Source organism: Jaminaea rosea (genome assembly GCF_003144245.1).
Source record: "Jaminaea rosea strain MCA 5214 unplaced genomic scaffold BDZ90scaffold_3, whole genome shotgun sequence".
Classification (NCBI taxonomy): domain Eukaryota; kingdom Fungi; phylum Basidiomycota; class Exobasidiomycetes; order Microstromatales; genus Jaminaea; species Jaminaea rosea.
Window position 1 is genome coordinate 1,206,855 of NW_020289977.1, and position 25,288 is coordinate 1,232,142.

At 58.2% G+C, this 25,288-nt stretch overlaps 7 protein-coding genes across 7 annotated transcripts; 2 read left to right on the forward strand and 5 right to left on the reverse strand.

Moving 5' to 3' along the window:
• Positions 1-28: 28 nt before the first annotated feature.
• BDZ90DRAFT_217583 (MFS general substrate transporter) lies at positions 29-1,682 on the forward strand (the record flags this gene model as incomplete). The annotated part of the gene is made up of 2 exons (XM_025504323.1): positions 29-902; positions 973-1,682. The coding sequence occupies 2 exons, from the start codon at positions 29-31 to the stop codon at positions 1,680-1,682; spliced, it is 1,584 nt and encodes a 527-aa protein (XP_025363788.1).
• Positions 1,683-1,912: 230 nt separating this feature from the next.
• Positions 1,913-4,869, forward strand: BDZ90DRAFT_231167 (hypothetical protein). The gene has a single exon (XM_025505747.1). It carries the CDS (start codon positions 2,188-2,190, stop codon positions 4,648-4,650), a length of 2,463 nt encoding a protein of 820 aa, XP_025363789.1. The 5' UTR covers positions 1,913-2,187; the 3' UTR covers positions 4,651-4,869.
• On the reverse strand, positions 4,781-6,748 carry BDZ90DRAFT_140560 (hypothetical protein). The gene has a single exon (XM_025503465.1). It carries the CDS (start codon positions 6,562-6,564, stop codon positions 4,912-4,914), a length of 1,653 nt encoding a protein of 550 aa, XP_025363790.1. The 5' UTR covers positions 6,565-6,748; the 3' UTR covers positions 4,781-4,911.
• A 185-nt stretch (positions 6,749-6,933) lies between these two features.
• On the reverse strand, positions 6,934-11,189 carry BDZ90DRAFT_259229 (hypothetical protein; the record flags this gene model as incomplete). The annotated part of the gene is made up of 3 exons (XM_025508146.1): positions 6,934-9,738; positions 9,808-10,564; positions 10,642-11,189. The coding sequence occupies 3 exons, from the start codon at positions 11,187-11,189 to the stop codon at positions 6,934-6,936; spliced, it is 4,110 nt and encodes a 1,369-aa protein (XP_025363791.1).
• Positions 11,190-11,437: 248 nt separating this feature from the next.
• On the reverse strand, positions 11,438-13,824 carry BDZ90DRAFT_278560 (MFS general substrate transporter). Its single transcript, XM_025509099.1, has 6 exons — positions 13,520-13,824; positions 13,377-13,419; positions 13,190-13,291; positions 12,956-13,114; positions 12,680-12,876; positions 11,438-12,611 (listed from the first exon to the last, which is right to left on the reverse strand). Exons 1-6 carry the CDS (start codon positions 13,754-13,756, stop codon positions 11,613-11,615), a joined length of 1,737 nt encoding a protein of 578 aa, XP_025363792.1. The 5' UTR covers positions 13,757-13,824; the 3' UTR covers positions 11,438-11,612.
• Positions 13,825-14,567: 743 nt separating this feature from the next.
• On the reverse strand, positions 14,568-17,615 carry BDZ90DRAFT_250549 (hypothetical protein; the record flags this gene model as incomplete). Its single annotated transcript, XM_025507697.1, has 3 exons — positions 14,568-17,145; positions 17,217-17,439; positions 17,533-17,615. 3 exons carry the CDS (start codon positions 17,613-17,615, stop codon positions 14,632-14,634), a joined length of 2,820 nt encoding a protein of 939 aa, XP_025363793.1. The 3' UTR covers positions 14,568-14,631.
• Positions 17,616-17,790: 175 nt separating this feature from the next.
• On the reverse strand, positions 17,791-19,728 carry BDZ90DRAFT_278562 (SSrecog-domain-containing protein). Its single transcript, XM_025509100.1, has 2 exons — positions 19,298-19,728; positions 17,791-19,219 (listed from the first exon to the last, which is right to left on the reverse strand). Exons 1-2 carry the CDS (start codon positions 19,711-19,713, stop codon positions 17,869-17,871), a joined length of 1,767 nt encoding a protein of 588 aa, XP_025363794.1. The 5' UTR covers positions 19,714-19,728; the 3' UTR covers positions 17,791-17,868.
• Between the last annotated feature and the right edge of the window lie 5,560 nt (positions 19,729-25,288).

Below are 25,288 nucleotides of genomic sequence, written 5' to 3' on the forward strand. Positions count from 1 at the left end.
CGAGCAAGACGCGGCTTCGACGCCCTCGATGGCTCCCTCCATCTCTGCTCCCCCTGGCCCCGGAGCAGACAACAAGTCAGCGGTTCGCGATGATCCTGCTTTCCTGATTGACTTCGCTCCCGATGATCCTCGCGACCCACGCAACTGGTCCGAACTCAAGAAATGGCTCCAACTCAGTCTCTACCTCCTTCCCGAGATCTGGGCTCAGGTAATCTCCAGTATCTTCGCCCCTGCCACCCCCTCATCAGCCGAAGCAGTAGGCGTCAGCGAAGCGGCAATGCGAACTGTCCAGGCCATTTACCTCTACGGGTTCGCTGTAGGACCCATCGTGACGGCACCTGTATCGGAGGACTACGGGAGACGGTACATCCTGTTCTTCTCCGTCTTCATGGTCGGAATCTGCCAGCTACCATGCGCTCTTGCGGGCAGCATAGCCCTTATGCTCCCCTTTCGCTTCGTTGCTGGCTTCTTCGCGGCGTGCACTTTCAACTCGATCGGCAACGTGGGCGACATGTGGTCCCCAGATGACCAGGCTTGGGGAGTCAATGCCTTCGCCCTAGCGGCGGAGACGGGCGCATATCTGGGATCCGTCATTGGCGGGTACATTGTACAGAACATTGGCTGGCGTTGGACCTTTGGCGCTGCTGGGCTGGGGATGGCACTTGTGCTCATTCTGCTGGTGTGCTTCACCCAGGAGACGCGAGGCGGGATCATTCTTGCAAAGGTGGCAAAACAGAAGCGCAAGGAGACGGGAGATGAGCGCTGGTACTGCGCGCATGAGAGGGAGGTTCAAGCCAAGAGCATTAGAGATACCTTGACCGAGACGCTTGGACGGCCGATTTGGATGCTGTTCAGTGAGCCGATCGTGGTGGCTACGTCGCTCTACGATGGGTTCAACTACTGTAAGTCCTGCAATGACGAGGGCAGACAGGTGAAGAAATTGACAGCTCACATTTCTTCTTGTCCCGTCAGGCATCATCTATGCCTTCATTCTGGGCTTCGCACTTGTCTACGGCAAATTGTACGGCTTCTCCATCGGCAACGAGAACCTCCCCTTCCTCGCCGTCTTCATCGGCGCTGTCATTGGCTTCTTGGCCCTCCCCGCTCAGCTGGCATGGCAGCGTCGCTGCGTGCGCAAGAAAGGCGAGCTTGGCCCCGAAGATCGTCTGGGTTGGCTGGCCACCGCGCCCTTGTTCCCCATCAGTCTCTTCTGGTTCGCATGGACCGCTGCGCCTAATATTCACTGGAGCTCGTCGGTCATCGCCACGGCCATCTTTGGCTTCTCGAGCCATATCATCTTCGTGGCCGTAAGTGATTATACGGCTGCATGCTACTCTCGTTTTGCGGCCAGCGCTGTAGGGGCACAGTCGCTCATGAGGGAGATCTTCTCGGGGAGCTTCACGCTGTTTGTGGTGCAGGCCTACGAGAACGTCCACTGGAAGACGGCAGCGCCTTACTCCGGCTTCGGGACCATCCTGGGCATCATCGCTATCATTCTCTCCCTCCTGCCTTACGCATTGTATGTCTACGGCCCCAAGCTGAGGGCCCGGTCGCCCTTTTGTGTATCGCAGATCCAAGAGTCAAAGGAGCGCAAGGAGAAGAAGGAGGGGTTGCGCGATGTGGTGGAGACGGCTGGTGCGCCGCCTGGGGCGGAGAAGAGAGGTGCGGGTGCTTCAGCCTGAGATTATCTCGGACATATCGCTGTGAGAGCTCCATTGTATATTTGCATTCACGCTGCTGTTGCACCCGGAAAGCATTAGATGTCATCGGATCATCACTTTGCGGATATCGTTGCGAGGAGTGAGCGAGCAGAGGCTAGCGCGTCCGCGGCTTGAACCGGCGGCACGGACTCGCACGCAGTGCAGGGCCCAAGCGCGTCGCAGAGGTTCGTTCACTCAGGGGTGCTTCGCATCCAGAGGCCGCGATCGATGTCAAGGGCTCACCTTGGATTAGGGGTACGCCAAGAAGATGAGACGAAGCCTCGAAGTGGCTTTCGTAGCTCTCGTCCGGCATGACTCTTGCCTTCGATCCCACTTACGCTCGCCATCATGCCCCTTTGACGACCCTCTAACGACAACCCTCACGACACGATACGAATAACGACGACGCGGCCGACCAATTGTGACAACGCAGAAATCACTCTCACAACATCCTTTAGCAACTTCTTCGATACACTTGTAGTCCGCGATGCCCCGTCGCTCTAAGCGCAGCCGCTCAATAGGCAACGACCTTCCTCACATGCCCGAGGAGCCATCGCGCTCCATTCTCCTTCCGCCGCAAAGGTACGGTCAGGCCCCTGCACCGCATCAAAGCAACGCGGCCACTTACAGCCCGGCATCACATGGTTCTGCTCTTACCCTTGCGCCCACACGCACACCTCCGGGCGATTTCGCCAGCAAGCAATATCTTCAAGCAGCTGAGGACGATCTCCTGGAGGAAGAAGCAGCCAATGCGGTCCTCCTCTCCCGCGAGACGCAGCGCTTGCGCCTCATGACGCCGCTTAAGCTCAAGCGACGCGCCCGCATAGCGGCTGGCGCAGCGGTTCTACCCCTCATCGCTCTCACAGCGTATTGTCTCGCCCGCTACGTGATCGCCTGGATTCATCTAGGGACGCCAACAACCCTCAGTCCAGATGCGGCCACAGCGGCGGCCAGCGCAAGTGCCAGTGCCGGTACTACCAGCAGTACTGCCCGACGGGACGCCCTCTTGCGTACTATGTCACTTCTTTCGGTGATCTTGACCTCGTACTCCCTCCTTCTCTTCCTCCTCGCGGCAATCTACCTCCGCTTCTCCCGGGTATCGTCCTTCGCCACTCCAGTGGTGTTCTTCGCCGTCCTCCTCGGCGGGATCATCGCTATCGCCATGTCCCTCGCGAACGTGGGATTGATTGCCGCGTGGCACAAGTACTACGCCGAGGAGAGCAAGAAGGGATTAGCACAGGCAATCACGAGGGATGTGGGACGACGTTGTGCAGGTAAATGGGAGTTTGACCTCATCTGGGGAGTGCCAGACGTTGGAGCCGCTCCGTGCGCACAAGAGGGGGGGAAGAACACGGTCCGCCTCTTCATCATCGCTGCGGCGCTCCGGGCTGCCCTTTACCTGGTGTTTGTGGTCCTCTTCCTCCACCTCCTTCGACGCTACAATCGTCTTCTTGGGCTGGGCCCGGACACGTTGCTGGTAGAGGGGAAGGCACCCGTGACCGGTGATGAGGAAAAGGTGATGCGTGGAGGTAGAGTGGGCGGGACAGTGGGAGAGAGTGCTGAGATGCATCGTCTTTTGATGGAGGAGAAGGCCGCAGGAGGACATCGCCAGCCGTACAAGGCACAATGGGCGTACGAGAACGATGACAATACGCTCACTCCTGCGGACGTGGAGAAGGCTGCAGCGCACGTTCAAAACGGCCCACGAACAAGTAGAGATGTGGATACGCACGACGGCTACTCGGTCACCATGGCGTCGGTCGCTCCCGAGTCAAGATCAGGCTCGTCACTCACTGCGCCTCGCCTATCGCGCTTCAATTGGCAGCGTGGAGAGCCTTCCCAGCACCAGGAAGACGAAGACGGTCTCCATGCCGCCGAAGCTGCTCATCCACGCCAGGGCAGCGCCGGCGCCGAAGGGTGGGGTGTAGCCCTATATCGCCGCTTGTGGGGTGCGAGCAGTGTTGCGGTGGGAGTGACCGAACAAGAGGATGAGGAGAATGTCCCCGTGCTGAGCCACGATGCCTTTTACTCGCGCGATCTGGAGAAGGCCGGACGTCAGAACGAGGAGGCAAAGCCACAGCATGTTAAGGCTGCCAGCAAATTGGGCATCTCTGGCTGGTTTGGGCGAGGAGGAGGGGACAACGATGACGATGACGAGTCAGACATGGGTCACGGGGCCCGCTCTCCGAACAGAGGCGCTCGAGGCGCCAGCGCCGATATTGAGGACGGCTTCACACGTCACGAGCGCACCCCGAGCCAGGAGCGCCGTAGACTTGCGCACCGCCACGCTGCCTCCTCTCGCCGCTCTTCGGGTGGATCGATCTCAGTGCCCGCCGCAGCCCCAGCCTCGACTTCGCCGTCGAGGTCGCGCCGTGGTTCTGCCAGTAGCAGCGGCAGTGCTGCCACTGCGGCGGAGAGCGTCAAGTACGGTGACGATCTGCCTTCTATGCCTGGATTAGTCGATGTCGCTGCACCCGATCCAAGGCTGGCAAGTAGGAGTCGCTCAGTCTCACCTTCTACCGCCGCCTCGCCAACCGGCTTAGCTCCTCCTCCTACGCCACCTACTCAATCTTCTAACCGCCCTACGACTACGACCAACACTCCCTCGTACGTCCGTCACCTAGGTCGCATGGTACAGAAGCTGCCCAGCATCAAGTCTGGGGACGGAGATGGGTCAAGTAGTCGTGGTCCCTCTGAGTCGTCTACCGCTGCCGCTGCCGCAGCGGCTGTTGGCATGCAGAGCCAAGTTCAAAGCCAAAGCCACGGTCACGGACAGGGGCGCCGCATGTCCAGCACCGGCTCGCGTTCCAGCTCCGGCGATACGCAAATGCAGGCTTGGCGATCTGGAGGCGGTGGAGTCATCCATGAAGTGGCAGAGGAGGGACACAATGATGCTTCTGCGACGAAGACGGAGCAGGAGAAGAGCTTCCCTGGTGGTTGGCAGTGGTGATGATGCGAGTCTCTCGTCTATGTACTTCCTCTCCGCCAAAGAAGGCCCGACTACTGCATCGTGGCTACCAGCCTGCTTTCGATACCCCTCCGCAACTTTCAGCCTTTCTAACAACGGACATTTTCCTCTCGCACCGTGGTCGTTTGATGGATGAAGCTATTGATGAATTGGAGATGGTATAAAGATACAGAATGATTATAATGATGCTCGCTTGTTGATACCGTTGTGTAGCCGCCAGTCTACGATTCCCTTCTACATGCCCTACGAAGCCAATGCACCGCCGTTCGCCGTTCTGCCATCTGATGTCGTTTGCCTTGCTTCGACAGATTTCGGTAGAGGACGAAGCTGCCGCTGACTACTTGCCTTTGCGGATGAGTTGCCGCTCCAGGATGTCGTGCCGCCACTGGGCCAATGGAACGTGGGATTGAGCTCGACATCAGCGGAGGGAGGGAGGTCGGCCAGCTGATTGGTTGAGGCAGGGAAATGATCTGTTGTGCCGGTAGGAGGATCTGATGTCGAGAGACGGGTACGCTTGGTGACAGCATCTTGCGGCTGGTGAGTGTGCTCTTGGTGAGGTGCGGCGGCCTGCGCGTCAAGGTCCATGTCCATGCCATCGTCCTCTGTCGATGGTTGCGTAAGAGCGGTGGAGTATCCGTTGGAAACACGCAACGATGGCAGTGCTTGCTCTCCCAGTACACGGGCCGAGTCAGCCTCGTCTTTGCCATCGCAACCAGCATCATCCCCAGTTGTTCCACCGCCAATCTGCACCGCCCACTGCTCCAACAACATCTCTGGCGCCTCATCCGGGCAACTTGCTTCGCCGATACGTCCCTCTACAGCTCTCTCGTCGCCATCACTACCCCTCCTCCCACTTCCACTCCAGATACTCGCCGCACTACTTCGGTCACCTCCGCTGACCCTCCTCACTTTGCTCCTCTCCTTTGCCCTCACCCTGGCACTCGCCCTCAGTACAGCTCCAAGGTCGAAGGTCTGCACCCCCTCAATCTCTGCGCGCGTTCGTGCATTCGTGTCATTACTGCAGAATACGACGGGAAGGCCCGTCTGTCGCTGAAGTGTGTGACACAGAGACACTAGAGCGACATCGACTGACCAGCCAGTGCTGCGAGCAGAGCGGGGCAGGGCTTCTTGAGCTTTCTCTACTAGAATGCATAGCCGGGAGCGGGGTAGCTCTTCGCCGCTATTCTTGGGAGAAGAGCTCCGTCCCTGGCCGTCTTCTCGCTGGCGTAGCTGCCGTGCTAGCCGCTGCTGCGCTTCCAAGGCGCGGAGCAGGATGTGGTTGGCTTTGCGAGCTTGTGGACCTACGGAAGGCCGGACTTTTAGGGCGTCGAGCTCTTCGAGGACAAAGTGTGGGATGACCAATACGAATGGATTGGAATGGCGGCCTGAGCTGGTGGAAGATGATGATGAGGAAATGGGTGAAGATGCGTTCGCCATGCCTTGGAGTAGCAGACGAAAGAGGGATTCAAAGAAAGCGGCTGCATGTACGAGAGTGTTCGTGTCCAGGACACAAACGCTTTGTGGTCCGCCATGCTTCGACCCCTCGAGTAGTGCATCGCCCAGTGCTGTTTTGTCTTGCTGATGGGTGCTGTCCGACCCTGCCACACGCTCTATCTCCCGCCAGCCACCATTGCCTGTCGTTGACGCAGGAGGAGGGCCATGGAAGGTGTTGACTGGACTCGAGGTCCTGTACCGGCGTTGCCCGCCGCTACTAGCTGAGCTTCGTCTTGATCCGCCAGGAGGCGACCGATGATAAGACGATGAGGACGAGGAGCCCTGAAACTCAAAGTAAGGATTGTTGTCTGCCGACTGCAGGGCTCTTGAGGAGGAGGAAGAGGAGTGCGAGTAGGAGGATGAAAGAGTTGGTGTGAAGTCGAAATGCGGATTGTTGGCCATCCTAGTCACCCTTCGACGGTGACACTGTTGCAGTCAGTGCTGTCGCAGCAGTCTCTGCACCGAGTGTATGCTATGCTGCGAAGATGTCGTTCCTCAGTGAAGTAGTGACGGGGGTGAAGAAAGGGTACGAGGGCAAGACCTCATTGAATCACCCAGACCAAACCAACACTTTCCCGCCGAGCCGAAATGCAGGGCGGTCCGAGCGGCTCGTCGTCTTAAGCCTCTCTACGCGCCCAGCCACATTGATGCCGCGATGAGGTTGATGATTGGTATCGATATTCAGAGCTTTAGGTGCTATTTTCGAGAAGAAAGATGTAGACGACAGAAAATATGACCGGCCGCCTTGAGTAAACAGCTTCTCCAATCCGTTCATTCATCGCTGTCGGCCTCCTCCACCTCTTCCTTGCTTGGCGGAGGCGATGCTGACCACGAGCACGATGAATCGGCAGCATCGTCATTTCTCTTCTCCTCTTCGTCTACTTCGTCCTCGCCCTCTTCCCCTCTCATCTCATAGTCTATCCACTGACTTGGAGCGGTTGCTGCTTTGACTCCTGGCTCCTGCTTGATCTGAACGCCAGACGAGGAGCTTGAGCCCGCGGGGCGACCCGAGCTGCCTGCAATGATGGGTTTTTCGCCGGAGTCGTCTATCTCCTCCACTTCCTCATCATCCTCGTCAAGAATACCGAGCTTCACGGTACGACGCCCACTCTTCTCTGCTTGCTGACGGCGTTGTCGCTTCTGCATTGAGACGATCGCTGCATCCTCCTCAGAGTCATCATCTCCATCACTGTCAGAGTCATCATCAGCTTCGAGGAAGAGCTTGCTTTTGCTGCTGGTGGCGACTTGGTCTTGATCAGGCTCCTCCGCATCGACGTCAGCCGAACTTCTATTCTTCTTTCTCTTCTCCCCACCCGACTGGCGTGTGAGCACGTAGACAATATTGCCAGGCTCCTCGTCCGTGATTCTCCACCCGCCGCTGCCCGTCTCAATAAGTACGGCTGCCGCCTTTGCTGCCGCAGCTTCAGCTCTGGCTTTCTGTTGGTCAGTCCTCTTCTTTGCTGCACTGGCTTCGAGAGCGTCGAGGTCCATCTCCTCGAGAAGGGAAAGGGACTTGCCACCTTTGTCTTCAGGCTCTTCGAGCTCGCCGATTTGTGCTGCGGCTTTGGCTTGCTCTGCTTGCTCCTTTAAAAGGCGCGTCTTGATCTTGATCTTCTTAGCTACATCCTTTTGACGGCGTACGACTTCACTGAGCACCGCATCGTCGGCGAGTGCTTTGACCGATGCTGCGAGCCCATCCTCGTTCTCGGAGTCATCCCCGTCATCCGCACCGGGGCTCTGGTCTCTCTTGCCGCTGATTGTCTCAATGTGCCTCCAGTCAGCCAAACCGGCCAATCGCGCTCTCGCCTCTCTAGCATGCTGGATCTCGCTCTGCGCCGTGTGCTGCGAAGCTGGGACGAAGCCGCGAGTCGTAGGATCGAAGTCATCCGTGTCACCCTGCGAGCTGTTGAGGAGCGCCTGAGCTTGGCTGCTAAGGAGCTCTCCTCGCCCACCACACGAGCAGAGAAGCTGGTCGTGGCATAGGCAGGGCGTGTTCTCGTGCAGTGTGAAAATGTCCTTCAGCTCTTCGGGCGTGAACGAGTCGCCGCCGGACTTCTTGCTGCCGCTGGTGGATGACGTGCCTGCGTGTGACGAGCGCTTACGCTTCTTGCCGCCATCGTTGCCGTCGCCGTCGCCGTCGCTTTCGTCTGCGTCCGCACCTGCGCCCATGAGCGCATCGCTGATGCCTAGCTTCTGGATCTGTCGTTGGAAGATCTTCTCGTCCATGCTGCCGGCCATCATCATCCGATAGATGTAACAATGTTTCTTCTGCCCGTCGCGATGGATGCGCGCCATTGCTTGGTGATCGAGGGCTGGATTCCACTCGGGCTCCATGAGGAAGAGACGGTTCGCGCCGATGAGATTGATACCTGCGCCGCCAGCCTTGGTGCTGAGCAAGAAGATAAACGACTGGGAGCGCGACGTTCGATTGAAGCTGTTGACATTTGCAATACGGTCGTCTTGCTTTGTCTGGCCATCGAGCCGCTCGAAGGGATACTTCGATCGCTTGCAAAAGGCTTCGAGAATGTCCAGCGTCGAAGAGAAGGTTGAGACGAGCACCACCTTGTCGTCCGTCTCGTCCTTGATCATCTTGAGCATCTTGGAGAGAGCAATGAGCTTGCCGCTCAGATTGACGTCGCCGGTGACACGCTTCGTGGGGAACAAGTCCAGCGAGTCTTGCAATACCTCATGAGCCAGCGACGTCTTGCCTGTGCTTTTGCCCTCAACGACCTTGAGCAACAACTCGGGTGTGTCGCAGACTTGGCGCAGAAGAAGGATCAGAGGCAGAGCAGCACCGCCGCCTGAGCCACTGGTCACTGCCCGAACCTCGGTCGAGCGAAGGACGTGGCGATAGAGTTCGATCTGCACCTGAGTTGGACTGCAGAAGACAATGGCCTCCGTCTTTGGTTTGAGATAACCGTCGAGGATGTCGGCGGTGCGGCGTAGGACGACGATGCGCGTGATCTCGCCGAGGACTTTGCTTCTGGTCTGGCCCAGATCACGGTCCTCCTTGGAACAGTATTGCATGCGGCTTTTGAGGATAGGATCTTCGAAGATGCTCTTGAAGGTGCTATACTCGCCCAAGAGGGCTGGACACACGAAGTCAATCATGGCGTAGAGCTCAGAGAGATCGTTCTGGATCGGCGTGCCCGTGAGGATCAAGCGCCGATCAGTGGACATCTGATCAAACATCTTGGTCGTCTTCGCGTCTTTGGACTTGAGGCGATGTCCCTCGTCGCACACAATGAGGCCAATGGGCGGCTGTGCGCTTGCAAGGATGTCAATGCAGCTTCGCAGCTTCTCGTAGCCGATGAGGAGGACAGAGTCGCGCTTGGAGGTCACGAAGCGTTGCGTAACCTCCTTGCCCTTGTTACCATCAACGGCCACGACACCGATGTTTGAAGAACCGTTGGTGCCGAGCCACTTGCGAAACTCTCGCTGCCAATTCTTGACTAGGGAGAGCGGGCATACTATCAAGGCCTTGTCGATGACGCGTGGTTTCGATGAGGAGTAGTAGGGACTCTGACGCAGAAGCGTCTCGACGAGCGTGATCGTCTGAAGTGTTTTGCCCAGACCCTGCGCGAGAACACATGTACGGTCAGCTCGAGCACGACGCGGCCATCTACGCTACTCGCCCACCCTCACCATTTCATCTGCCAGGATGGCTCCACGACTTGCCTCATCGTTGACCAAGCCCATGAGACGATTGTACAGGAACTTGACGCCTTCAATTTGGTGCGGACGCAGAGACTGAGCTAGGAAAGGGTTGATTACGACATCAACGATAGGGTCTCCGCGCTTGTTGAAACGCGCCTGGTGGTCAGCCGTAGGCCGATCCATGACGATGGCATTGGGCGCGAGAGGATCGTATCTTGGTTCGGGGGCGTCCATGCGGTGGTAGAGGCCGTTCGGGCGAGGCTGCGGAGGAGGTGACGGGACAGCACGATCGTTGATTGATCGAGACGATGCTTTGGAGCGCGATGTAGTTAGGGCAGAGCCTGATGTCTCGCCGTGGTTGCTCTTGATCGAAGACTTGAGGGCCACAGCTGCCTCGCCGTCGTCTCTCTGACGCTCAAGCGCTTTCACGACTTCAGGAGACAGACCTCGATGCGAAGGGTCCTTGAATTTGGGCTTGGGTAGCGGCTTGGAGTAGAAGGATGCAGCTGGAGCTGGCGCCATCAGTCGTGAAGGAGGTGAAACGTTGGACGATACGGGCGAGGCGCGCGAGTTGGCCTGCTTGGTGAGAGACTTGGTGGAGGCTGGCCATTGGTACGAGTCGGGGATGCCAGACAGATATTCTCGCTGTGAGATCTCGTGGTCAACCTCGATCTCTTTGCCGCCCAGCGACATCTCTGCGCCGCTCTCAAATACTTTGCCAGCTAGAGTCGAGCTGAAGGCGAGGCTGTGCGGGCGAAGGAGAGGAGGGCGCGATGCTCAATTTGACCGCCCTATATGCTGCCTGACGCGGAGTCGACTCACTCTCTGCCACTCTCTTGGCACTTAAGCTTGCATGTGCCTCTCTGACGGTCGACTATGAGAACAGCGTCTCCGTCCCACGTCTTGTGTTTGCGACCCTGAGGCTTGCGCCACATGCACATCCAATACTCAACGAGGCCAGGCTTTGAGGGAGAGCTGGGTCCATCTGACGTCGAGGCAGAGGCTGTGGACTGGCGTGGCTCGTAAGCAGGATCCTTACGGCGCTCTTCAGGCGCGGCCGAGTCGATGCTGTGGCTGAAGACATCGCCTTCAACATCGTCGCTGCCGCCGGCCGGCTTAGCTGACTCAACTCGTCGGCCGGCCGAGGGATGAGGCGGTGGTATGCCAGCTGGACCTCGCTGAAATGGGTTCGACCTGCCGCCAGCCGACGACAGCCTTTGGACGGAGCCTTCTACAGATGCAGACCCAGATGATGCTCCACGACTGCTCTCAGCGTGATCGCCACGAGCGTCATCCGTCCTTCGCAGGAACGAGGGCGGTCTGAATTGGCTACGGGCAGCCCCGCTGCTGCTGCTGCCGCTACGCCTCATAGCTTGAAGTCGCGATGAGAGCGAGGGCCACTGAAGACGATGACGATAACAATTATTCGAGGAAAGCGAGGTGACGAGAAGTAGGACGAGGACGACATCCAACACTTTGCTCAGCTCCCGTCCGTCATGCGTCTGGAAATTGGAATCCCTTTCCGTGACGCGTGGGCGCGCCTCGACACGGGTCTGCACGCAGCGAGAAGATGGCTTCCACTGCCTGCCCTTGTACGACACAGCCACCACTGCAGAAGCACAGGCATAGATGACAACGTTGGCAAATATTGTCTGCAGAAGCCCGAGGTCATCTGCGGCAGAATTAAAATACATACGATATGGACAGCGGTGGCCCTGATTCAGGCCGTTTCCCGCTACGTCCCGCCGCGCCACCACCTTTTTCTTCTCGCGCTCATTCCTCGCACTTGCGCTTCAGTACGAGTAACGGTGCCCGCTGTAGTCGTCTCCCCTCAGCCTCTTCGCCTCATCAACGCTAGCGTACGTCATCCCCGACTCCATGTGCAGCTGCATCTTGATTGCCTTCCACCTGTTCCTCAAGCCACCACCTTGGGCCCTGACGTCTGCAATGGCCTTTGCCCTTGCCTCCTCCGCAGCAGGTACGGCCTCGCTTTCAGGCATGTGGTCGAGGATGATCTCGCTACACTCCCCGCGCTCTCGTTGGGCATTTGCTCGCTTGATCAGGTAGAGGTAGAGAGCAGAAGAGATCCAGCCGATACCGAGGTAGAGAATGATGATGCCATGGCCCATTTGGTAGCGAGGAGACTGCCTAGGCAGGTACACTTGCGAGGTAGCTGCTCCATTGATGTTACCCCATGAGATGACGACGCCCATGACGACACCTCTCTTGTACGTCCCCTCAATGTGCGATCCGGTCAAGGCAATGGTGTTGGCGATGAGCGGGTAGATGCCAGCCGCAGCGAGGTAGATGCCAAAGTAGGATGCGCCGGGCGTCTGGCGCGGATCGACGCCAATCAGGATGGCGTATCCAATGATACCTACTACAATGAGGATGAGGTTGATTAGCGCCCTGCGCCCGTAGCGGTCTGCAAGGAAGCCCACGGCAACCGTGACGATGCAGGCGAATACGTAGATGGGCACACTGAGCAAGTTCGACTCGATAGAGTCGTAGCTTCCAAGACTCTTGATAATCGTGGGCGTGAAGACGGAGAATGCGTAGAGTGGTCCGTCAACGCCCATGTAGGCCAGAGCGGCGACCCAAGTCTTAATGTCGGCCCATCCTTTCCAGAAGTTGCGCCATGTAAAGGACTCTCCAGCAGCGGAGTACTGAGAGTCAGCTTGGAGATTGGCGACGACCCACGCACGTTCCTTTGGCGTCAAGAACTTGGCTGTGTCAGGGAAATCGGCGCAGAGCCAGAAGGCGGACACGCCGGCAACGAAGGTCGCCAAGCCCTGTCGGCGAGGGAAGCCAGGTCGAGATCAGTAAATGACTGGCACGGTCGGAGAGGCAAGATCCTTACAATGACGATGAAGATCCAGCGCCACGCATCGTTTTCCTCGCTGTACTCCCCTGCTCGGATCTTGGAGAGACCTACAGCGAGCAGGCCTCCAAAGGCACCGGACACCGTGGCGGCTGAGAAGAAGATGGCACTGCGAAGCCCAAAGCTCTTGCGAGGGTACCATCCACTCAGTAGGAGCTGTGCGCCAGGAAAGAGACCTAAGAGGTTGTGAGAAAGGCAGGAAAATGGTCAATGGTGATGATAGAAACGTTAAGGGAAGTTAGGAGCGGAACCCACCTGCCTCTGCCACACCGAGAGCGAAACGAGCGCCCAAAAGGCCCGCATAGTTCGTCACAACGCCTTGTGCAAGCATGCAGACTCCGACGAGCATCGTGATGGTCCCAAACCACTTGGAGGGAGTGAGGCGCTTCAGAAGAACATTTGAGGGAACTTCAACTGCAGACGAGAGAGGCACAGAGGGTCAGTTGAGCGGGAACGAAGCCTTGGATCGCCACTCGTCTTTGTACGAACAGAAGGCGTACGAGAAGTAGAAGATCGAGGCAGCAACGTTGTACTGAGTTCCCCGCATACCTAGCTCATCTTCGAGGTGGAAGAGGCGGGCGTTGCCAATTGCTGCGGGACGGTGGAGGGCGAACGGGGTCAATCACAGCCGCACATGACTAAGGCCGCTCATTGCTGGTTGAGCCAACGAACTCACCGGAACGATCGAGGAATGACAACAGATAGAGCAGAGAGAGGAACTGTGGGTGGAGAGAAGATATTAATTGTCGAGCGCCGTAGGCAAAGTCAGCGACGCGTTTTTGCGACATCCCGCCTCGTCCCGCTGAACCGCTGGCTCACAGGAATGAGTCTGAAATCAATCTTGCGCCTCAGCTTCTTCTCATCGATGTCCGAAAAGTCCCACTGCTTGGAAGCTGCATCGAGAGGGTCAACAGGCTGGGGTCCAAGTGCGGCCTTGTTGGCCTCTGCGCTGTCATTGTCGCGTGAGTAGGTGCGCGTGGCGCCCAGGACGTGCCCACCATCGCGCTCGCCGGGCGAGTTGCTGCCCTTCGAATCTTTTTCGCCTGCAGAGCTCATAGCCAGGAGATGAAGGGGGGTGGAAACGGTAGGATGCAAGGGAAGGGGGATGAATTGGATGGATGAAAGGGAAGAGATCATCTGCTCGCAGCAAAGGCATCCCCAGACTCTATATCAGCCGGCCTGAAGCCGGCTTAGCAGCGATGCCTCAGGCACACCCGGACTCTTCTCCCTCAGTGGGCACGGCTCGCTTGGAAATCGCGCTTCTTGCACTTCGTCATCCGCGGTGGAGCTTCACAAAGTGCGGGGTGCAGTGCCGGCGGATCCCATCCACGCCAGGTTGCAGCAAGAGTGCGGGGAAACGGCGGGCGAGGGACGAAGACGAGGGCACAATAGGATTAGGGAGTTGGGCTCAAAAATGGCTTGGCGGGGATCCCGGCATACCAGCGGCAAAGAGGAGCGGAGATGATGAGGTGTGGGAACGGTGAAGGTGAGTAAGAAGGGGACAAGGAGGCAGAGTGGCACACGACATCAAATGTCGGCGAACCGATGTTGCTGCGAGCGCCCTTCCTTCATCCAGGGGCTCAATGCCCATCCCTCATCACTGGTTCGTTCCTGCAGCAATGCTCGATCACCTAGCTGGGCTTGGCAGCTATTAATCGGGCTCGATGAGAGGCGTTGAGCAAAGAGGGGAGCTTCCAGGGCAATGCCAGGTTACGGCTCGATGTCAGCAGCATCATTGATGTCGGGAATGATCGGCAATAACAACTTCCAGCCACCAACGCGCTCGAGGCTGTTGCAGTATCAGACAAGCTTTTGCCACATAAGAAATGATAGCTAGGTGAAGTGATTTGGAGCTCGAACCCAGCTTCACGACGGCAGTTGCGATGAATTGATTGGAAGTCGCCTCTGAAGAGGGAGGCTCATGCTCTACTCTACGCAAAAGGATCAAACTCACTCCCCGCAAAGCCCTGCTTCGCCCCTGCCATGCTGCCAGCTGTTCCACTCTTCTTTGTCGGCTGCAACACTCCACTTTGGCCACCGCTGGGCTTCCAGCCTCCTCCTCCTGCTCCTCCTCCGCCAAACCCACTCGCGCTCAACGCGCCCAGCGAGGAGGTCTGTGGCACGAGTGGTGGGAGGCCGGAGAAGTTGCTCATTGCGCCGGATGAGCTGTCGGCGCTTCCGTTGCCCACTGAAGTTGGAGCGCTCCCAAAGCCAGAGGCGGGAGAGAGGGAGATATTGTAGTTCGGTCCTGACCCCGTAGACCCGCCTGCGCTCGATCCCATAGGTGCTGACGAGCCCATGCTGCTCCCCCCGGCGCTGCTCGTAGGCATCAGCGTCGACCCTGACCAGCCCGGTGGGGGCGTTGGCGCCGGCTTTGCCGCTGTTGCCGTCGTCGAGGTACGCAATGAGCTCGAGCTGGAAGAAGAGCTGGGCATCCCTGGCCTGAGTATTGAGCTTGCCGGGATAGAGGAAGAGGAAGCTGGAGGGGCAGGAAAGGGCGAGGTAAACGAGCTCGACCGTGTGCCGTTCGTTGTGCTTGTGCTGAGGGAGGGACGTGAGGTCCCGGCTGTGGCTGGCGTCGGACGAAGGGAGGAGCCAGTGTGAGAGGGAGTAAGGACGGGAGTTGCGGCTCGAGAGTTTGAGGTCGACGCATTGGTGTTGAGGTCGTCGAATGCGAAGGGGTCAAAGGGCAGTGCTGATGCCGAAGAAGACGCGGCAGGCTTTGCTCCCGTCACGTCCCTTGCTACTCCTGCTCCACTATCCTTCCCGCTCCCAACCAAAGTGGCGAAATCAACTTCGCCGCTCGCTTGCCCAGCTCCACCAGAGTTCATCAGTTCGCCACCGCCGCCGCCTGTTCTTGTTCGATCATAAGCCTCCGTGTGCTCCTGCATCCTCCTCGCCTCCCTCAAATGCTCACTATGCTCCTTGGCAACCTTTTCGCCCATCTCCCTCGCCACGCCCATGAAGCGCTCAAACTGTTCCGCGCCCAGAAGGGGTCCCATGCTCATCACCCAGAGCTGCGGGATAATCTCCGTCGCCAGGACCTCACGATCCACCTTGCTTGCCAACGCCTCATGTACAGCGAGGGTGGCGACCATGACTGATGGCTCACGGGTCTTGATGCGGGCAAGAAGAGGCACGAGCTTAGTCGATAGGGTGTGCTTGTCCAGTAGAGAGACCATTTGATGGAAGGCAATGAGGGTGTTGACCTTGACGCTGAGGATCTTCGTCTTGCTGAACAGCACTGCGATTCGAGGGAAGAGGACCTCCTTCACATGGCTGAACTCCAGCACCTCGCAGAGACGCGGTACTTGCTGAAGGGCCCTTTCTTGCACTTGTATCTGCTCGGCTTCTAGAGCAGAGTAGAGGAGCGGGGTTACACCCTCCCTGAATACTGGAGGAGAGGTCTTGGAGACGAACAGCTCAATTTGGTCGAGGAGCATGAGCTGGTTCTGTGGCGGGTCCTGTACCGCGAACAAGGGCTGAAGACGGGGCAGTACTGAGGATGTGAACTCGATGCTGGAAAGGGTGCGGGCGATGTGGAAGACGTTGGGGAGGATGAAAGGGAGGAGAGAGCGGTCGCTCATCAGCTCCAACAACGCAGGTAGCACCTTGCGGCGAAGGAGGCGATCGGAGAATTGAGGTAGCACGCCGAGGAGGCCCTTGAGGAATTGTACCCGTTCCTCTTTGCTCCGCCCGCTGAAAGATTCTCGTTCGAGGAATTTGAGCGTTGAGACGAGGATGCTGTTGAAGTAGGCTGCGGACTGGAAAGTCTGCGCCGTCAGCCTTCCACCGGAGAAACGTGTGAGCAGAGAGGAGAGCAAGTCGAGCACGTCCCTTCCTAAACGACTCCACTCGCTGCTTCCCTGCATTGTTGCCAGCCTGTCGACGTTATTGCGTAGGTTGGAGAGGGAGTTGCGATTCCTGAATGGCGGGTCCCCGCGTGAATGAACAGCGTAGACTATACAGCCTAGCGAGTACATGTCATTTGCTGGCTCTCGCTTTTCGTCGAGAGCGTACTCCGGTGCGAGGTAGTCGAAGTTGACGCTCATTGACGGCGGAAGGGATGGGTCGTAGTCCGGATGCCTAAAGGGCGTAGGGGTGCCATCGGGCTGCTTGAGTGGCGTGAGGAAGCCAAATCCACACAGTTTCCAGTCGCCCTTCGCATTGATGCAGACCGAGTGTCCGTCCAGGTTGCCATGGACCATCCCCGCCGTATGAAGAAACTCGAGACCCCGAGCTACCTGCAGCAGACCCTTTTGAATCTCGACCTCGTCCAGCGCTACTTCTGACGAGGCGCGCCCAGCCGACTCGCTGGCTACGACAGCTTGCTGGAGTGATGCCACGACGGGCTCGGTAGCGAAGGTGAGGAGGCTGCGCGTTTCTTCGACGGGCTCAACGACGGAGAGGATGCATGGGTGTCGCAGTCGAGTGAGGGATGAGGCCTAGCGGTGGGATGAGGCATTGGCGGTCAGCGTGTTGAGCACTCGAATGCTTGGCATCTTGACAGGCTCACCTCTTTCTTGAGCATGTCAATCAAGATCTGCCTGGCCCCACCTCTCGCATCGAGCTTTGCCTCCCATATGCTCACGACACCTTTCCCGGCGCCTAGATCAGCTGCAGAGCTGTCCTTTGACGATCCCGCCGCTCCAGCTCCAGGCACCGATGATGGACCAGGAGAAGAGGTGCCTGAGTTGCGTACTGCTCGCGAGACTTTCCAGTTGCCGCAATAGACGGGGCTGCGATGGGAGAGTGGGAAGTTTCGACAGAGTGTTAATGGCCGGTTGACGTAGTGTTGACGTTCGGCGCTGCATCCGTCGCTGATGACTCACGGCGCAGACGTATCGACCGTATAATTAGTGCTGAGCTGTGTTCGCCCAAGATACGACGCTGCCGTCGACAAGAAGGACGCCATGCTGCGATGGACAAGGTGCGGAGGTTCGAATGGTGAGAAGCAATTCAGAGGCGGCGGAGGAGGCGCACAACCCAGATGAATGCAAGCTGCAGGCGCGGAAGGCCGAGAGCAACCAACACCAACAGCCACCACGCGACGGGAGATGAGAGGAGCCATCGATCAAGGCTGGGAAAGGATGCCGATCACCGCATCGAGCAGCGCATTGACTCAAATTGACTGATGACTACAGGAAAGCAACTCTACGTCCTCGCGCCTACTTGCTCGACTTCTTCTTCTTTGCCGGCCTCTCATCATCATCGTCATCGCCATCAGCCATAGTCGCATCCGACTCCTCATCCGACGCCTCACTCGGCGACCCACCATCATCATCCGACGAAGCCTGGAAGTCCTCGTCCTCCTCCGAGTCCTCATCATCGTCTTCTCCAGCAGCAGCGGCAGCGGCCTTGCCCCCTGCAGCGGACTTTCTGCTCTTCTTGCCAGTGTCACTGTCCTCCGCCTCGTCCGAAGAGGACTCATCGTTCAATGCCTGTGCAAGGCCGAGCTCGCTCTCGTTCATCTCGTTCTTGACGCGGAGCTTGCGCTCGATGAAGTGAGCATTGAGGCGATCGTGCTCTTCGCGGTTGATCGATGCGAAAGTATGTTCTGTGCCCGAGCGGGTGTTGACGCGCAGGTCGAAGGTCTTGGACGAGGTCACGCCAGCTGTGCTGCCTCCCAGCCCAACGCGAGAGAAGATGACTTGATGCACATCGCTGTACGGAACGTGGATAGGTTGCTTGCTGACCCAAAGCATGGCCTTGTCCAGCGGGTATAGCAAACCCTCGGTAGCCTTGACGTTGCACTTGACGCTAGCATGCTCGCCCGAGCTGGAGAAGGAGCCGGGGACCGTGAGCTTCTGGCCGGAGAGGACCTTGAAGAGGTTGGTGACGACCTTGAATGTTGGCTCTTCGTATCGACGCTTGAGCTTGCCCTCGTACTTGGATTGGATCGTCTCGTCATCCAAGTTGAGCTCGGCGTCCATCTCTTCTTCGCGAGGGAACTGCAGTACCAAGTACGGGTAGCGGGTCTGACCTTGGCGAATGGGAGGATCGAGGCCGATGACGAACTGAACGTGCACTTCGTCCGCCTTGGGCAGGAGGAAGAGGCGGTTGATCGATTGATAGAGGACCTTGTAGTCGTACGTCTTTCCGCGGAGGCGCAAGAAGGTGGGGAACATGTCGATGTCATAGCGGCCGCGCGGCGTGAGGACGAGAACCTCCTTGAAGACGATGATACTATCGCCTGCTGCCTGGCCAATGTCCGCCTTGCGCTTGATACGGTCGTGAAAGACATTGGCGGCCGTATCTTCCTCGCCGCCGTCCTCGCCATCAGCCTCTGCGTCATCATCGTCGCCGCCGCTCTTGTCTACTGTGCCGGGTACATGCAGCCTCATCTCTACCAACTGATCGCCGCGGATCTTTTTGCCCGACTTGTTGCCGCTGCCGCTTGTTGCGCCAGTGTTGGTCGCTGGCTGCTGACTTTCAGGGTGGACAAATTCCATGCTGACTTCGGTCTTGCCTGCAATGTTTGAGTTCGCGATGTGGGCGACGGGTACCTCAAATGCCAGCCTAGGGATGGCAGATGTAAAGAGAATGTGAGCTGACCTCGCCTTCGCTCTCACCGCTGTGTGCACAGTCCCCACTCACTTGTCTTTTACGTAGAACCGCACATCGCTGTCCTCAATCTCTGCCTTGCCCCAGTTCCACCCTCGCGTCGAAGTCTCGACCGCCTCAAGCGTCGCATCGTATAGGTCCCTCACCATATCCGCCACCCTCTCGTAGTCTTCCTTTTTGAACCCATCAAAGCAGTCGCGGGGCGGCTCTGTCTCTGATTCGCTGTCGATGTTGATGCGCAGCTGGTATCCTCGCGCTGCCTTGTACCACTGGAAGGACCTGAATCGCTCTGCCTCAAGTGTATGCGTCTGCGACGACGAGCCTGCTGCGCCCGAGCTGTCTGCTGTGGGCTTCCATCCCAATCCTCCCTTGGTAAAGCGAAGCCTGCCTGCGTTCTGCTCGAGGTTGTGGAAGATATTGTCGTACTGCACAACGCCTGAATTCGACATGGCGGCGAGATCGGGCACGAGGGTGGGTGAAGAATGAAGGATGGGAAACGGCTCCTCGAGTCGAGTCCATCTCTCGACGTCGAGGCGCGTCGCACCAATTGATTGCCGCGTCTTCAAAGGCGGCAAGGCGGATGAGCGGACGGACGGACGGACAAGGAAATTGAGATTGAGTGAGCGCTCAGTGCAGAGCAGGTCGAGGGTCGAGTCGAATGTAAAAAGTCAATGACTTCTCAACAACTCGATCAATATCCTCAGTGACTGCTGTCTACAAGAAGAGGAGGCAACAAGGTGCCTTCGAATCACACCACCCATCTCTCCTTCATCTCTCGCCTTGCTGGTGGACACAAGCAATGGCAGATGAAGGGGGAACCAAGGCCAACGGCGAGCAGCGTCGAAGGAGCAGCACACCAAATACCCCACCTCCTCGTCACACGACCGGCGCCGTCGCCGCCGCCTCCTCTTCTTCCTCATCAGCACCAACCTTCGCTCCAAAAGAAGCTCCTTCATCGTCATCGAAGCAGTCGTCCCTGGCGCAAGACGTCAACAGCCTCGTCGCGCAGATCGCTGCCAATCCCAAGAACACGGCTCTCTTTGGCCAGCTGATCCCCAAGGCCCTCGATTACATCAAGTCAGACGATGCCGGGGCCAAGAAGACACACATTCTCTGCTCCAAAGGCAGTCTCCAGCCAGAATGGCAGTTTCATGCTTGCATGATAAGAGTGCTCAGCTTCAAAATTGGGCCAGAGATTCAAGAGTGGCTCGACTTCTTGGCCAAGGCCCTCTACTCCTGCCCTGACTGCTTCAAGGGGTACTTGCGAGCGAAGAAGATCTTGCAGGAGACGTGAGTGCGCAAGACCGCAAATCTCATGAAGTCCTCCTGGCTTATATCTTGCCCTCTCATCGCGCTGACAGCTACCTCGCCGGCTTCCCCGAGCATGCCGTCGAGCGCTTCCTCACTCACGTTGACGAATGGGAGGAGAACATTGCGCTCGATCTCTTCGAACGACGCAAACCGGCTCCAAATAGTGGCCTGGGATTCTTGTCCACTGCAGAGCTGTACGCTGTCCTTTCAGCCGCAGCTGCCCGGGAGAAGATCCTCCAAAGGGTGAAGGAGACGCTCACTCTACACAAGCTCACGTCAACGATGCCTGAAATCGCGGCAGGGGTGCTACGCCTAGCTATTGAGCCTGACGAGAAGAGTAGGAAGTGGGCAGCGATGCAGATCGACGGGCGAAAGAGTGAGGCTTTGCTCATGTCAGAAGGCATCGCTACAACTCGACCGATGCAAAAGGTCGTCAAGAGCCTTGCAAGCCAGCTTTCCGACGCCAGTCAGCTAGAAGAGCGACTTGATGAGCTATGGTCGGCTGCATCTCTTATCTACCGCTGCGCGCCCACAGCGCTTGCACCACTCGCACCAGCTGTTCTGCCAAACCTACAAGACACAACGACACGACTGCCGCACTTGCTGCAAGCCTTCGATGGTATCTTGCGTAGCCGCGGAGCCGACCTCTGGGGCGAGGCCAACCAGAAGGACAGCGAATACCCTCTCGTGCTGCTGTCGAGCATCCTGGACAACACAACATTCTTGAAAGAGGTCACTGCGATGACTAATGCTGCGATGATGCAGCCTTATGTCGCCTGGATGTCCTCGCTCTTGGCCAGCTTGTCGTCCACTCCGTCGCAAGACTCGCCCTCAACCCCTCAGACGCCCGTCGCCAACGGCACCTCGAGCGGTACCTCGACCCCCCGCCGACAAGATACCCCTCCTGGCGGCTCTTCCAATCTTTACGCCGAGGTGTTGAAGCGCCTCACCCACTTCCTCCTGGAGAGGATGCAGCAAGGTTTTGTTGCAGCCAAGCAGCTTGCAATGGATCAGGGCTTGACACTCCTCATCACCGAATTCGAGGCGGTGACCGACCTCCAGTCTCTCACCATGCTCACCATCAGCCAGGTTGTAGGCCTCTACGCTAGGACGATCACCACTCTGGCCTTTCGCGGCAAGCTTCCGGGCTCGACTGAGACGCTGTCCAGCGAAAATGCGCTGCGGCAAGCGGCACAGACTCTCGTGCAGCTCATGCTTGAGGCAGACTGCACGACAATTGTGCATGCTGTGCACACGCTCGCCAGTATCCACCTCTCTCACCTCTCACGGTACAAGCTGCGCAAAAAGCCTGGCCAGAAGACTGCCGAGGAGATCTACGCCCTGGCAATCAATGAAAGTTATCCATCGCCCTCAATCTGCACCGAACTCTGGTCCAACAGCTACCAGGAGTTCAACGCTGCTGCGTCAACGGCGGAGCTGGCTGTGACTGCAAGCCTCTTCATCAAGCCACTGATCCATACGATCCTGATCGGGGAGCCTGCCATCCATACCCACCTGCTCCCATCACCGCGCGTCGAGTCTCGGACCTACGCGCCATACAAGCAGGCAGTCAAGGCGTGCATCGTGGCCATCTCTCGTCCGATACGAGGCATGAGGCAGCAGCTGCCCTCGATGCTCAACGAGCTGGCCGAGTCGGACGTCAGTGTGGGCCAGTCCAATCTCCAGGAGCTCTGCGTGCGCCTCGCAGCCGACTTCACTGCTCTCAACTTAAGTCCCGTCTCTGAGATACACAATGCTGCGCAGAGCGTTGTGAGGACGGCATACACAGATGCAGAATCGCGCGCCGATGTCTTCAAGGCGCTGCTTGCGAGCACAACAGGCGCCCTAGCTGGTGTCGAACGGGCTCTCGAACTCTTCGTGCAAGCATGCAAGCACCTCGTTGAGGCCAATGAGGCAGCCAAGTGGATCGTGCGAAGCGGCGCTGATATCCTCGAAGTCCTCTGCGGCAGGACAGGCGGTCTGCTGCGATCAGGTGCAGAGCACTCGTACGTAGACCGTCAAACGCAGGATCTGGCCGTCCTGCAGGACTCGTTGCCTCGCATCTGGGAGCTCATGTGTCGCAGCGTCACTGTCATCTTCGAAAAGACCCCGAAGTGGGCCGAGCAAGGCGTCTCGAAAGACGACATGGTTGCATGGTTTCGTGACGTCAACCTCTTCTCCACCCAACTCACAGAGCAGTGGAGCACAGTTGCCAAAGCTGTCAATGCAAAACGTCGCAAGGAGCGTCGACAGGGGCAACTTGCCTCGGAGGAAGAAGAGGAAGCTGCAGACTTTATTGTCTCCTGCCTTGCTTTGCCCCTCGAGCAGGCCATGTCCTGGCTGCGCATCAACGACATCGAGATTGTCAACGAGACGATCGCGTTTATCCTCAAGGCGCTCGACTGTTTCACGGGAGATGTGGAGCTTCCCACACGGGTAAGGGAAAAGATGCTCAAATTCGTCAAGGAGCAGATCGAGATTGAGAGCGCGGAAGAGCGCCGTACCCTGTTGACGGTCACTGAGCTTATTGACCTGCAGTCTAGGCTCGACCCGGCGTCTGCGGTTATTGAGGTCAGTGACGAGGAGGAGGCAGACCCATCAGCAGCCTCACAAGCGAGTGCAAGTGCCACGCCGGCTTCGCAGAGCTGGCTTGCTAGTATGGGGTCGCCGAGCAAGAGCGGGCCGAGCAGCAGCGAGGTCAAGAAGCGCAAGAAGATGAGGCAGCAGAAACTCAACTTCTCGAGGGCGGACGCCATTGATGTGGATGCGCTGGACAGCAGCCCTAGCATCAAGCTCAGCAGCACCACAAGCAAAACGTCGTCAGGCATGCAGGCTTGGCCCAAAGCACCACCAACTCAGCCGGCCCCCGCAACATCCTCCAACAAGTACAAGAGCGCCTCAACGACGGCCAGCGTTCCGGCCAAGAAGAGCACAGCAGGCCTACCGAAGCCCACTACGGCCATGCAAGCGCTCCGTCAACAACATGCCGCCTCGCGCAGCTTTGCACACATGCGCCCACCACCGCAGCGAGTCCCCAACGCCAACGACATGCGCCAGCCCGTAGCGCCCGCAGCCTCGAGTAGCGTGACAGGCAGCGACCGAACAGGCAAGCCAGCCCCAGCCCCTACATCCGCCAACGTCTCAGGCGAGAGCGACACCTCCGGCAGTGATGCCTCCGATGAGGAGGACGACGATGGTGCGCCCAAAGGCCTCGCAGCATTGGAGCAAGCGCGACACTCCCCCGAGAAGAAGCGCAGCACCAAGATGATGAACAATGGAGCCAAGCCGGTCAAGCGTCGCACCCAGCTCCTGGATGATGGCCGCGAAGTCATGGAGCGCGCTCGGAAAGAAAGAGCAGAAGCTGAGCGCAAGCGTCTCCTACGCGCTGCTACCGACTTGCGCAACTTGCACTTTTCAATCCTCGAGTGGAGTTGGTACCACCAGGGCGATACATACCCACCTCCTCGCGGCGGATCGCTGCCGCCCTTCCAACAAGTGGCGGACAAGTTTCGCAACGCAGATGAGTACGGAGCCGTTTTTGGGCCCTTACTTATGCTGGAGTGCTGGTCACAATTCACTCAAGCTAAAGAAGAATACGAGCGCGGCGTCATTACGACATTCCCTTGTGAGGTGCAGGGCAGGGTCAACGTGGATTCCTTCGTGGACGTGAGCGTCGTGATGAGCAACAGCACGCCAATGAGCTTCCGGCTGGGCGAGAGTGATGTGGTCATCATGCGCCAACGCGAGGATGGAATCGCCCCCGATCAGCGGGCGAGTCGGCCACGGATCCTCATCGCCAAGGTGGAGATGTTCAAGCGCAGTCCGAAGGGCAGCCAAGTCACACTTCGCTGCGTGCTAGAGGGCGATCAGCAAGGCATCTCTTCCCACCTGGTCAATCGCTCCGTGTGGGATATTGGATCTCTCTTCCCGCTCTCGACGGTCAATCGAGAGTTCGGGGCGCTGCTGACACTACCACACTACGATTTGGTGAGGGACATCATGCAGGCGAAGGTGGCACCGAGGTACAGGGCTTCGCCGCAGGAGGTCAAGGAGATGGTGCAGACGTATGGTGTGAATCAGCCGCAGGCCGAGGCTATTCTGGGGGCGTTACAGAGTCAGGTGAGCACGAACGGGTAGCTCGGACGAAGAAGTGCCTGCTGACCGATCTGACGATACCTCATCCCCTCCCCCGCTTCACAGGGATTCAGCCTGGTACAAGGACCTCCAGGGACGGGGAAAACCAAGACTATTTGCGCCCTTGTTGCCCACTTCGTCGCCACGCGCCGCACCCCTCAAAACATTGGCGGGGCCGGCGGACGCGCACCACCTAAGCAGGCCATCACACAGAAGCTCCTCATGTGCGCTCCGTCCAACGCCGCAATCGACGAAGTCGCACGCCGCGCCAAGGCTGGCATGCGTGGGCCAGACGGTAAAGATGTGAAGGTGAAGGTAGTGCGCATTGGAAGGGACGAGGCCATGAATGTCGCCGTAAAGGATATCTCCCTCGACAATCTCGTGGAGGAGGCAATGGCCAAGTCTGCGGGTCAGCTAGGAGATGGGGCCAGCGTCGATTCCCTCACGGCAGAGATGCGCGGCATCCGCCACGACATTGACTCGAAGCAGTCTGAGCTTGAGCAACTTCGCCTCAACAGTGGCAGTGATCCCGTTGCGGTCGCGCGGATCAAGCACATCGAAGTTGAGATCAGAGCACTT

What these genes read in the sequence shown, in the direction of transcription:
- BDZ90DRAFT_231167 (XM_025505747.1), top strand. Translation starts at nt 2,188, where the DNA reads ATGCCCCGTCGCTCTAAGCGCAGCCGCTCAATAGGCAACGACCTTCCT.
- BDZ90DRAFT_140560 (XM_025503465.1), bottom strand. Translation starts at nt 6,564, where the DNA reads ATGGCCAACAATCCGCATTTCGACTTCACACCAACTCTTTCATCCTCC.
- BDZ90DRAFT_278560 (XM_025509099.1), bottom strand. Translation starts at nt 13,756, where the DNA reads ATGAGCTCTGCAGGCGAAAAAGATTCGAAGGGCAGCAACTCGCCCGGC. An exon ending in CTACTTCTCGTACGCCTTCT is followed by an intron (nt 13,115 to 13,189) that starts GTTCGTACAAAG and finishes TCTCGTCTGCAG; the next exon opens with TTGAAGTTCCCTCAAATGTT. An exon ending in TCTCGGTGTGGCAGAGGCAG is followed by an intron (nt 12,877 to 12,955) that starts GTGGGTTCCGCT and finishes ACAACCTCTTAG; the next exon opens with GTCTCTTTCCTGGCGCACAG.
- BDZ90DRAFT_278562 (XM_025509100.1), bottom strand. Translation starts at nt 19,713, where the DNA reads ATGTCGAATTCAGGCGTTGTGCAGTACGACAATATCTTCCACAACCTC. An exon ending in CGGTTCTACGTAAAAGACAA is followed by an intron (nt 19,220 to 19,297) that starts GTGAGTGGGGAC and finishes TGCCATCCCTAG; the next exon opens with GCTGGCATTTGAGGTACCCG.